This window comes from Typopeltis vanoorti, chromosome 20 (genome assembly GCF_054136105.1).
Source record: "Typopeltis vanoorti isolate ZY-2024b chromosome 20, IOZ_Tvanoo_1.0, whole genome shotgun sequence".
NCBI classification, from domain to species: Eukaryota; Metazoa; Arthropoda; class Arachnida; order Uropygi; family Thelyphonidae; genus Typopeltis; species Typopeltis vanoorti.
The window spans coordinates 46,709,580-46,723,106 of record NC_143568.1 but is presented as its reverse complement, the minus strand read 5'-3'; the positions used below and the strand labels follow the sequence as shown (position 1 = coordinate 46,723,106).

Below are 13,527 nucleotides of genomic sequence, written 5' to 3'. Positions count from 1 at the left end.
TGAGACCTATGACTCCAGTACTATAACAGTTTTCCATGTGGTAGCGAGCAAGACTAAGTATCAAGCAATACTTAGTCTTTATTTGAGTTGTAAGTCAGCAGTTAGAATTGAAGGAAGTACAGGAAGATGGTTTAATGTTAAATCTGGTGTCAGACAAGGATGTACATTATCATCTCTGTTATTCATTATCCATATGGATTACATTATGAAGGAAAGTGGTATTAAACCTGATATTAAAATTGGAGATGTTAATGTCAGCTCCTTGCTTTATGCGGATGATGTTATACTTTTAAATAAATCCGCTACAAGTCTGCAAGATTCCCTGACTAAAATGAATAACTGTTGTGATAGATATGGTATGAAGGTCAGCAATAACAAGACAAAGACAATGAAAATCGACAGAAGCATTGAAAATATCAATTGCATTGTGAATGGAGAACCTATGAAACATGTGAAACATTTTGGCTAATTAGGCACGATTTTTAGTGAAGATGTTAATTAAATATGGAAATAGACAACAGAATCAACAAAGCTTTTATGGTAGGAAGTCAGCTGAATAAATTTATATAGGATAAGTCAAAAAAGAAATTAGTCAAAACACTAAATTTGCTGTATACAAGACAGTGTTCAAACCAATTTTAACTTATGGATCTTAGAACTGGGTCAGAAGTAAAACACTTGACCAAAGACTAGATACTGCAGATATGAGAGTGCTGAGAAAGACTAGGGGCATGAACAGATGGCATCAATGGCAATATCATATTAAAAACAAGGATATTAGGAAAGAACTTGACATGTTCAGCATCCAGGAATGCATTATCAGAACTAATCTTAGGTGGTATGGTCACTTAAACAGAATGGGCGAGGAAAGAATAGCCAAACAAGTGTTCTCTGCCAGGTTGGCAGGAAAATGACCCAGAGGAAGACCAAGATATAGGTGGATTGATACGGTAAAAAGTGTCTTAGAAGATAGATATATAAATATAAGATCTGACAATGTTGTAGCTTTGACAGGTAGCAGATTGATTTGGCAGAAATTTGTAGGTAGGAAGTTGATGTAAATTTTTCATGTAGTACTATCATATCCTGTACACTCCTTGAGGGTAAATGTCAGGAATTTGATGATGATGATGTGGTAGCAAGTTTGAAGTCATCTGGTGTGTGGTGGATGTTGCTACAGACCTAGTGGATTGGTTGCTAGGGACAAATCAATGCATTACCAAACAAATAAGATGGGTTCAAAATGAGTAATTGAGGACTTTCTGAACATTGATCAGGTAGCATTGAAATCTCATGAGACAGAAGAATGAAACTGAATTTATTGAGCTGTTGTGAGACAACTTCCTCAAGCAGCATGTCACAGAAGGAACTTGAGGTCAAAGAGTGTTCGTTCTGATTTCAAGATGTTACTGTTCTGCCTCCAGTTAGTGACAGTAATCATAAGATGCTGATTTGGAACTAGCTAAGTTTATGAATGTTCCATTCAGAAAAGGTAAACATGCTGAACCACAAAGCAGGAAATTTTGAACAACTGAGGAGTATGCTGGGTTCTGCACCATAGTATTAGTTGTTGGATGAGAAGGATACTGACAATGCATGAGAAGCATTTAAAAAAATACTTAAATGATGTAATTTCAGAATGTGTCCCTAGAGTTCAAAGAATAAATCAGTAGGTGTGAAATTCATGTGTTATCTTGTTAAGCAAAAGATTTGTAAGAAGATGATGTGGAAGGAATACAGTGTACATAAAGATGATGTCAGTTATGAAAATTATAAGGAGCAGGCCAGAAGAGTTACAATTTTTGTACAGACAGCTAAATCTGAGTATAAAAAGAAACTGGCTCCACAAGCTAAAGATAACTCAAAAGAATTCTATTGTTATGCCACAAGAATAGAAAGAATGAATATGAAAGAATAACTACTGAATGCAGTTGGCAGATGCAGAATAGATTGTTCATCTAATGATTGCCTATTTAGCTAAAAGCCTTGATGTATGCAACATTGAGCTCACTGCTACCTCATCACTAGATGAAGAAACTCGGGCATATGGGAAGGACGTACTACATCTATTGCACAAATTAAATAAAAATAAAAAAAGTCAGCAATATGAACCAATGGGATATCAGCATGGATGCTAAAAGAGTGTTCAGCTGAACCGGCTGTTCCTTTCACCAGGCTATATAATTTGAATCTCAGAACAGAGAAGATTCCACAGGAGTGGGAAGAATGCATGGCAATCCCATTGCACAATGGTGGTGCAAAGACTGATGTATCCAACTATCGACCTGTGAGTATCTCTGTAGTGGTGGTGAAGATTTCAGAAAGGTTAGTTAGGGCTCACATACAAAAATGGGTTGATAGAGAATCTATATTTTGCAATGAACAGCATGGGTTATTTAGGTAAGGTCATGTTTGAGCAGCTAGCTCACATTCTATAAAAATTTTACCATTGAGTTATGCAAGAGGAATGGATACACCATGATATTTTTGGACTTGGCTAAGATTTTTGACAGAATATTTCTTTGAAAATTGTTGCATAAATTGGAGAATATGGGATTGGATTATAAAATATTAGTGTGGATAGGAGGATGGCTACCTGGCTGACAGATATTGAAAAGTGGTATATGGGGGATGTGAGTCTGCAATATTTAAATGAGTGGCTTACCCCAAGGATCAGTTTTTGGCCCACTGTTATTCAATCTATACATTAATGACATTGGGAAGGATTTGATAAGAGACATACAGCTATTTGTGATGATGCACAGAGAGGAGGGTAATCAGGAATGCAGCTGATATGTAGTACTGGCAGAATGAGTTGAATAGGTTGGAAACGGCAATGTAAAAATGGCTGTTATTTCATTGCTAGTGAATGTTAAGTCATGCTCTTTGGTGCAATTAGATATCCAATGTCATATTATATTGGTGGGATTATGCTAGAAGAAAAACTGATCAGGCTAGGAATCTTGAAGTTTTAGTAGATAGGAAGTTGAAGTTTAAGGGCCATATAGCAAAGACTGTAAGTGCAACTCAGAGGATAATTGCAATGCTGAAATTATCCTTTGAAAAGTAAAGATAGGAAGTCATTTTGCTCTTTACAAGACCTTGATAAGACCTCACTTTGTCTATTGTGTGATGGTCTGGTCTAGTTTCTGTGGTGATTCTGATACAGAAGAGAGAGAGAAATTGAGATTGCAAAGGAGTATTAAAATTGATATCAGGATTTTGAAATACAAATTTTGAAGACAAATTGAGAATTTGTCAACTGCAGTTACTAGTAAAAAGAGAAAGAGGGATGATATGAAACCCTTTCAAAGGGGCATACAGAATATAAGTAGATTGGATTTTTCATTTTATTTAAGGTGAGGAAAGGATGAGAGATCATCCTTGGAAGTTGAGAATGAATGCTGTCAAGCATTCATTCTCAACTATGGTGGTGAGTGCAGGTGTGTGAATGAATTCGGGAACAGTTATGACAGCTGGTGCAGGTAATATGGAACCTCCCTTGATGAGTCCTTTACTCCCTGAAGGTCTCTCTTAATAATAATAATTTTAAGACTTTAATATTTCACATGTGTAGCTCAGTGGATGTGGTATTTACACACCATGGCGCTTGGCCGCACGAAGGAAGACTTGGTTTCGAGTCTAGTCGACGACTAGAGGAAATTTTTCTAAGCCTTTTTTCGACCGGTTCCCAAGTTAGTCGATCTCTGGCATGGGCAAGCGGGTTTTTCGTCCCGTAAACTCAAGAAAATCGACCGTAGAACCCACATTATTTCAGACATTAAATATATTGTGTTAGGGTTAGGGACCATGAGATGGCGGCACATTTGAGCCGTCTCTCTTCACTGTGCACCGCTTAATTAGTGATAGCCTTGGGCCATCTATCTCTGATTGGTACCAGTGGAGGTTGAACTACCCACTCAGTCTCCAAAAGTTAGATAGGGCTAAATGGCGTCGCCTACTCCCCATATACGGGAATAAAAAGCTTTAGATGATTTTTTTTTTTTTTTTTTTAAATATTTTGCATTTCAAATAAAATGACAATTGAGGTGTGTTTCTTCCCTCACTTCCCCTACTCTTTTTTGTCGGTTATTTTGGTTTTTTGTATGCATTGTTTATTTTTATTAATAGAATTATGCTTACAGATGTCATGCTGTTCAGAGGAGTGTAGTTAGTTTCATAGATGATCCCTCTCTTACAGATTCATTTGATCTGTCTGATAGATGCATTATGTCAGCAGTATGTCTATTCTACAGCTTCAATGGTCATTGCTCCACTGAACTGTAACTGTGATTTTTCCACTTTCTGTTGCACCAACAGGTGTGTTAAGAAATACAGAAGCAGCAGCTTCCCAGCATCCCTTTACCATTCAATCGCAAACACACCAAACCTGCTTCTTCTATTCCTCTTTTAGTCCATCACCTCTAGAAGACTGTTCCTCTGGAACAGTCTTCTTCATGAAGTACTGCAACAACTACAACCAACTCTTAAAAAAAACTTTTCTATCTCACATCGCCTGCGCCCAAAACATGGGATCAATATAAAAACAAATGAGATAAACATGGAGGGGAGAAGCAGCAACATGCTAATTGTACTTATCCAGAAATGATTGCAAGAATATTGATTTTTCAACCGAAAGTGCAGGAAAATAGAAAATATCATTTCCAAGATTGTCTATTTGGCATTGAGTAATATGTATTTTTCAAATAATAAATACTTACCTTGAAAGTTTATTTTTCACTTGGTCAGACTATAATAAATTTAGTTTAATCCTTTATCCAAGTGTGTGCAAACAAAGTTTGTGCCTGAAAGTATCTTCAGGACTGGGGTAAGTGGTACAACACCAGGCGACTCCTTGCAAAGGTGGAGCAAGCTACCTGAAACAAGTGACTGAAACAAAAAAGACAAAAACTGGTGAGATCTTTCTGATCAATAAATACAAAATGTTATATTCAGGCAATGACAATCAAGGAAAAGAAGGAGTAGCCATAGTATTCAACACAAAATACGAGACTAATCTTCTTGAATGGCAGGCAGTCTCAAATAGAGTGATGTGGGCAAATATGAGAATGGTGAACAGGACAGTGAGACTTATTTGTGCCTATGGTCCCACATAAAATTCCTCCACTTCTACCTTAGTAGAAGTGGAGGAATTTTTTGATGCTTTAGAAAAAGCAACTGACGCAATTAAAAAGGAAAAGTTGGTCCTTGTTGGAGATCTAAATAGCAGAGTAGGAAATGATTGTCAGACATACAAAAATATTTTGGGAAAATTTGGAGAAAAGAGCAAAGCTAATAATAATGGCAAATACCTGTTGGATTTCTGCTCAGGATGTGGACTGGTTATTACTAATATCATTTTCCAACATAAAAATGTGCAAATATACACATGGAGAGAAAAGGCAAGGAATAAGAAAAGTCTCATTGACTATGTTATTGTTGATAGTGATGTTTTCTCACTGGTGCAGGACACCAGAGTGTACAGTGGATTTGAAATTAGAAGTGATCACCATTTAGTCTTGAGCAGGATAAAATTGAATTTCATATTAAAAATAAGAACATGTAAAAAAGTTTTAAAGCAAATAAAAGTTGAGCAGCTCTCAGATGTGAACTGTAGACTAACATACGCAAACATCATTCAAGAAAAAATGAAAGAGTTTGAGAACAGGAACCAAACCTTGGCGATTCAGTGGCAAGCCTTCAAGAAAACTCTGATTAATTCAACCAGAGAAGCATGTGGTGTAATTGTCTGCAAGGATAATCAGGACTCCATGGTGGACACAGGAAGTTAAAGAGGCAGTGAAGGAAAAGAAGAAATCATATCAAAAGTTCCTGGCAAATAAGTCAGCTTGTGATCTTAGAGAATACAGAGACAAATGTAAGAAAACAAAACACTGTGTAAAACTAGCTAAACAAAAGTCATGGGAGGACTTTGGCAAGAATATAGAAAATAAATATCAAGAAGGTGGAAAGATATTCTGGAGGTTGTTGAAGAAGAAGCTTAGAAATGGAGGAAAGAGTGCTGTAAAAGGAGTTAGAGATGATAAAGGTGGCATGAAAACAATAGAAAAAGATATCCTTCAAGTATGGAGTAATTACTTCGAAAAATTGCTAAATGAAACAAGCAGTGATGACAGCACAGTGATAAAAAAACACTGACCAGGCATGCAGTCAGGAATACATATCCATACTTGAAGTAGAAAAAGCCATCAAAGACTTGAAATGTGGAAAGGCAGCAGGAGTAGATGATATTCGACCAGAAATGCTGAAGTATGGTGGTATAAAAATCTTACAGTGGCTGCACTGCATAGTTCAGAAAGCTTGGACAGAGGGACGAATTCCAGATGATTGGAGTAGAGCTCTAACAGTACCCATATATAAAAAGGAAAATAAAACTGAATGTGAGAATTACAGAGGTATTTCCCTACTGAGTGTTTCTGGTAAGATCTATGCAAGTATACTTGAGAAACGGTTGAGAAGAATTGTGGAAGAAAAGCTTGGTGAAGAACAAGCTGGATTCAGGCCAAATAGAGGCTGTCAGGATCAGATCTTCACTTTACGACAAATAGTTGAGAAAGCATGGGAATATAACAAAGATCTATATTTAAGTTTTGTCGATTTGGAAAAGGCATATGACAAGGTGCCAAGAGAGAAGCTATTCAATACGCTGCAGTTATATGGTGTCAATGGGGCATTATATCAAGCAATACTTAGTCTTTATTTGAGTTGTAAGTCAGCAGTTAGAATTGAAGGAAGCACAGGAAGATGGTTTAATGTAAAATCTGGTGTCAGACAAGGATGTACATTATCCCCTCTGTTATTCATTATCTGTATGGATCACATTATGAAGGAAAGTGGTATTAAACGTGATATCAGAATTGGAGATGTTAATGTCAGCTCTTTGGTTTATGCGGACGATGTTATACTTCTAAATAAATCCGTTACAAGTTTGCAAGATTCCCTGACTAAATTAAATAACTGTTGTAATAGATATGGTATGAAGGTCAGCATTAAAAAGACAGACAATGAAAATAGGTAGAATTATTGAAAATGTCAACTGTGTTGTAAATGGAGAACTTGTGGAACAAGTAAAACATTTCATCTACTACTTGGCAAGATTTTTATTGAAGATGGTAAATTAAATATGGAAATAGACAGCAGAATCAACAAAGCTGGTATGGTAGGAAGCCAATTGAATAAATTCATGTGGAATAAGAGAGAAATTAGTCGAAACACGAAATTAGCTGTATACAAGGCAGTGTTCAAACCAGTTTTAACATATGGATCTGAGAGCTGGGTCAGAAGTAAAACACTTGACCAAACACTAGAGACCGCAGATATGAGAGTCCTGAGAAAGATTATAGGCGTGAACATATGGCGTCAATGGCAATATCATATTAAAAACGAGGATATTAGGAAAGAACTTGACATTGTCAGCATCCAGGAATGTATTGGAAGTCCTAAAGCAGCTTGAAAAAGTTCCATGTTTGGTTTCTAGAGCAAGGTTTTCAGACTGTCTAAAAATAAATTTTAAAAATTACAAAAAAATATAATATTGATTAAAAATAAAAAGGAAAAAAACATTAGTCCACCCACAGTACATATGCACTATAGGTACTAATAACCTTTTTTATATGTTGGAAACAACATATAAAAAAAAAATATATATATATATATATATATATATATATATATATGACCTAAGTCTACCAATGGTAATAGTAAAAATTGCTACAGAATCATTAGTAATTTTCACATTGGTTGATGAAGTATTAATTGTCCTAACCAGTATAAGGAAAATAGCAAAACACATTTTGCTCTTTGAGTGAAAAAGATTACAAAATTCATGATTATTCTTAAAGAATGTATACACACTTAACTGTCAGTCATTAAACTTTCAGACTATATGCAAGTTAATTACCCGATGTGATATTACATCCTTGAGGTTATAACTGGTACTTAATGAAACCTGTACTGTTGTTGTACAGTAATTTTTCAGTCCTCTGATCTTTTCACTTCTTTAAGTATGGAAACCACATTTGTATTTTCCATTCTTACAGAAGTGAAAAGATAGAAGACTAAAATTCTAACATTCTAAAGTATAATATTATAATGCCATTTTGTGACATCTTAAGATTTTTTTTGTAGAAAAAAACTGTATAAGTATGGAAACTAAGTGGCTCATTCTTTGCAGTAGTTTTAACTAGAATTATGCATAAACAATAAACAGAACAGTTTAGAATATACGTAAACTTTTGAAAACATAATTAATTTGCGACAAATAACAAAACAAAGGTTTCATGATTACTTATAATAAAATTCTTCTGAACAACAAATGCACCTTCACCTAAGTGCAAGGCAAACTTAACAAAAAAAATTTTTTTTTTACTTTGTCCAGTCGCGTACAGTATATATCTAATAACAAATATTTTATCTGCTTGTTTTGTTACAATTTCACATGAACACATCAATGGCTTCCATTTTTTGATGATAAAAAAAAAAAAAATCAGTATGAAAATTTCTCTTATTTTGTCCTGCCATTAATGAATAATAAACTATAATAAGATAAAGGACATATATATATATATATATATATATATATATATATATATGTGTGTGTGTGTTAAGAATACCAAGCAATTTTTAAACCTGGTTTTACTCCATTTCCCAAGTAAGCAAACAGACAAATAAGTCAAGTTTGCACCTGCAAGTGATGCAAGTCTAGCTGATCCTACAGGTAGTGCAAGACCAGGACAACTCGTGGTAAAGGTGGCATGAGCTCTGATCACTAATCTTTATATTTACCCTTAATGCCAAAACACATCTCCAAGAAGGAGATGCATGATGTTTTGTATTCAAGGCAAGAGGCCACTACCCAGACCGGTTTCGACCTTTGAGGTCTCATCAGTGGGAGCTAGGCTAGAAATACCAAGATTTAGTAATACAGAGCTCATAAGTATTTTACCAGAACAAGTTGCCATAAGGTGTGTTAACCTTATTAAATAAAAATCTCTGGAGGAGATATAAATGTAGAAAGTATTTTACCTTGGGTATAATAAATGTTAAGAATACCAAGCAATTTTTAAACCTGGTTTTACTCCATTTCCCAAGTAAGCAAACAGACAAATAAGTCAAGTTTGCACCTGCAAGTGATGCAAGTCTAGCTGATCCTACAGGTAGTGCAAGACCAGGACAACTCGTGGTAAAGGTGGCATGAGCTCTGATCACTAATCTTTATATTTACCCTTAATGCCAAAACACATCTCCAAGAAGGAGATGCATGATGTTTTGTATTCAAGGCAAGAGGCCACTACCCAGACCGGTTTCGACCTTTGAGGTCTCATCAGTGGGAGTTAGGCTAGAAATACCAAGATTTAGTAATACAGAGCTCATAAGTATTTTACCAGAACAAGTTGCCATAAGGTGTGTTAACCTTATTAAATAAAAATCTCTGGAGGAGATATAAATGTAGAGAGTATTTTACCTTGGGTATAATAAATGTTAAGAATACCAAGCAATTTTTAAACCTGATTTTACTCCATTTCCCAAGTAAGCAAACAGCCAAATAAGTCAAGTTTGCACCTGCAATGATGCAAGTCTAGCTGATCCTGCAGGTAGTGCAAGACCAGGGCGACTCGTGATGAGACCTCAATAAAGGTCGAAACCGGTCTGGGTAGTGGCCTCTTGCCTTTAATACAAAACATCATGCATCTCCTTCTTGGAGATGTGTTTTGGCATTAAGGGTAAATATAAAGATTAGTGATCAGAGCTCATGCCACCTTTACCACGAGTTGCCCTGGTCTTGCACTACCTGTAGGATCAGCTAGACTTGCATCACTTGCAGGCACAAACTTGACTTATTTGTCTGTTTGCTTACTTGGGAAATGGAGTAAAACCAGGTTTAAAAATTGCTTGGTATTCTTAACATTTATTATACCCAAGGTAAAATACTTTCTACATATATACATATATATATATATATGTGTGTGTGTGTGTGTTTTTTAATATTTAAAATTAGAGCTGTAAGGAAATATGCATTTTTGCCTTCTGTAGTACCTGTGCTCTAATATGTAGCTACAAAATAGAGTTAATAGTAAGCCAAAAAAACTGTTCACAAATTTCTGTTTTTCAGGGACTGACTGCTTCTTTAGCTAGCTGAGTCTGTTATGAAGTTTTTTTTTTCATTTTTTTTTTATCCTTGTAAACGATTTCACCATGTGCTTTCCTAGCTTGAATTAACGATCTCTTCAGATTTTCCTGCTAAGTTTTCAAAGTTTGGTTCTTGTTTTCAAATACTTTTTTATTTTCCAGTAATACTTTCCCTACTTCCAATAATTGTTTGGTTATCCCTGTTATTTAAGTTATGGAACATTCCAGGTTCTTAATAACATAAAAACTGGTGTCAGAGAGTAGGAAACAGTATTTCATCGTAGCAGTTGTGAATACAGGTGGTATGGCAGTACGCTGTGAACTCGGTGAATTCAAGAGAGGTGTCATCATGGGCTGTCACATTGGTGGCATGTCCACACATGCCATTGCCGTTCAACTGGAGCATTCAAAATCAACAATTCGTGATGCGATCAACAATTGGAGATATTCTGGCATCACTAGTGCAGGAAAACACCCAGGGCGGCTGCCGAAAATGACTGACAGGGGCAGAAGGGTGTTAAAACGGGTGGCACACAAAAACCAGCTAAAATCAGCACAGCCCATCCATGGTGAGTTCCAGAGCTCCATTAACACCATGGTGAGCACTAATACTCTATGAAAAGAACTCTATTTACTGAGTTTCCACGAAAGAGCAGCGCTACAACAACTACAAATCAAGGTTCATATGATTCCGGTCTGATGGCAGGGTGTGGAGGCAGCCCAGAGTGGGACCACTGGTTGTTGTCTGTGGTTCCATGAAGGCAGCTCAGTACTTTGATATTCTGGATAATCAGGTGCTGCCTGCACTGTGGAGTAGCATCTCTTTTTGGCATCAGTAAAATTTATATTATACTTCACTTCTAAACACGGTTATATTCAAATTAAATCGCTGTCTGACGAAGAGAAGTGTCAGATCACTAGGTCAGTTCATTATTTCCAGTAGGCCGCACGGTTAGTCTAGTGGCTATGCGCTTTGCAACTATATGCCTGGGGAAGGAGTGTCCTAGGTTTGATTCCTGTCGATGTGAGGAGCTTAAGGATCTTCCTCAGCCATAGCCAAGTTGGCCTTGGCCGTGGACAGCAGGGTTTCCCCCCTAGTTTATCTGGGGTTTTTCATCCCGCAAGTAGGCAAACCGACCCTGTGAACACACACACAGATACAGTCAGGAATACTTAAGACAATTCCTCCAGCTGTAGGTCTGAATTGTCAGCTATGCCGGTACTGAGCCCAGATAAAAATAGGGGGGATTGAGGTGGTACCATACCTCCCCATAAAAGGGGCTCACAGCCGTTGAATCACCATACTAAATGAATGAATGAATGAATTATTTGCAGTCATGCCTTAAAAATGTTTCTTGATGTTATCAGTTAGTAGCACCATAGCTAGCAGTCTAATGTTACTACTTATAACTATTTTAAATATTGAAATTATTTTAATCTCCTCTCCCCATGTACACACATTGAATGAATTACTTATTTTGTATCACAAGAGTCGCAATTATTTATGGACATCAGTTATTTCTCAAATTATTGAAAATAATATCCACTTTATTATTTGATAGTCTGAGTGAACAAATTTTTCATTGTTTCTAATCCTTCTAATAGTTAGCACAGCTCCAAAGGAGTTCCGTGGGCCAAATCCTAATACAAAAATGTCAAAGAACAAAAAAAAGAAGCTTCGAAAAAAGGCAAAACGACAACAAGAATTATTGGAGATGCAAATGCAGCAGTTAGAAGAATTGGAAATGGAAGAGCAATTAAACCAGGTGTGTAATGTAGTACATGTTTTACTTTGTTCCATAACCTATTAAATAATTGAATAGTTTAGTAGCTGAAATAGTAATATATTTTGCAGTGGCATATAAAATTATTATATCCAATAAAATTTTATATATCATAGTGAGAGACTGCCCTTTTCAAATTATTTGGTTATAATTATAATTTATAAACATTTTGTACTTTACTCTAATTTGTATCTGAATAAACAAATGCACATATATATGAGTAAGTCTGAAATTTGGAATGCTCTAGTCTTCTGGATGTCTGAATTTTCCTGGATTTTCAAAATTTATTTTAATAAACAAAAATTACATAAACTGATTTGTATTCATTTAAAATAATTCACTTTTTAAAATTTGTTTCATCTGCTGTGCCTTTTTTGTCATAACGTTGAGAATTTAATATATGGAAAACATGAAACTTTGTTGAGAATTGTTGTAGTTATAGTTCGCCCACTGATTTGAGGTCCCTTGACACTTCTGCGCATGTCAGAAAAAGGAGAATCCATTCCGATAATAGGGTAATCAGTCTGTCTTCTGGGTTGTAATAATAAACAAACTGAGTTTGTTTATTATTACAGGTCGGAAAATTTAGCTTTTCTTTTACGAACATTGCTGTTTTTAAAGTGTAACTATTTTGCTTGTATAACAGTTGGAAAAATGTACGTAGAGTGTTAATACGTGCAAATACTGCGTTCTACATAAAACAATGTCACTTCACTCCATGATAAGTTTCCTTTTATTCTGGGACATTTTAAAACAAAATCCGATTTCATGAAGTATTTTCCTTAAAGTTTCTCTTTTCCAAGGAAAATTAATTTTTTCTTTAAGCACAGGAATCAATTTCGGAACAGTTGGCACTCTTTTCTCGACCACGTAAAATTCGTGAATAGCTCTTCTTATAACGTCTACATCAAAATCATTCAAAGCTACGGTTTCGATGGTTTTCTTTCTCTGGCGCTTTTTTTTTTTTTAGGAGATTTAAATTTTGGCTTACCTTCACCTTTTGATTCCCTTCGAATTCTTTTAACAGTCGACCCCGATACGCCCCCAATTGCACTTGCACGTTTTATGACTTGAGAAAGGGGAACAAGAAGACGGCCTTCTGACGATTCTTTTTCGCAGAATGTCAGCACATTATTCAATATTCTTTTGCAAGACCTACTGAAACGTGTAACAATAGAACTTGTTGACTGTACTGGATCCATCATACAAATTAATAATAAAAAAAATAATGCAAAAAGAGAACAACAAAAATCAAGCTAGTACTAGTACAGCGACAGACAAGAAAACACGTGATTTCACATGTTGGCGACCAATTCGTACACCTTTCATTTCTTTCTCCCCTTCAGCATGAATCGACTATTCTTGGCACCAAGCCAAGAAGGGATCTAGAAATGGTGGGCGAACTATATCATGTTACCTATATCCACTACAATCACAGAGAATATGATAATGGTGGTGAATGTGTATAGAATACTCTGTATTCTTTGTTACAGTAAAGGTGATGTGGGGCGGTGGAGAAGAAGCATGTAATTGTAGCAAATCCCTCTTGTTATTTTCTCTCTTAATGGACTTTGTAAAAATGAACTTATTTGTA

General features: G+C 35.8%; 1 protein-coding gene across 2 annotated transcripts in view; it reads left to right on the top strand.

The window, feature by feature from the left end:
- LOC150095409 (SRSF protein kinase 3-like) overlaps positions 1 to 13,527 on the top strand; it is a 429,406-nt gene that overhangs the window by 199,955 nt on the left and 215,924 nt on the right. For both annotated transcript variants that reach the window (XM_090410594.1, XM_090410593.1), the window contains exon 9: positions 11,755 to 11,915. In XM_090410594.1, the coding sequence (XP_090266720.1) occupies positions 11,755 to 11,915 (161 nt within the window). The remainder of the gene's footprint in view (positions 1 to 11,754; positions 11,916 to 13,527) is intronic.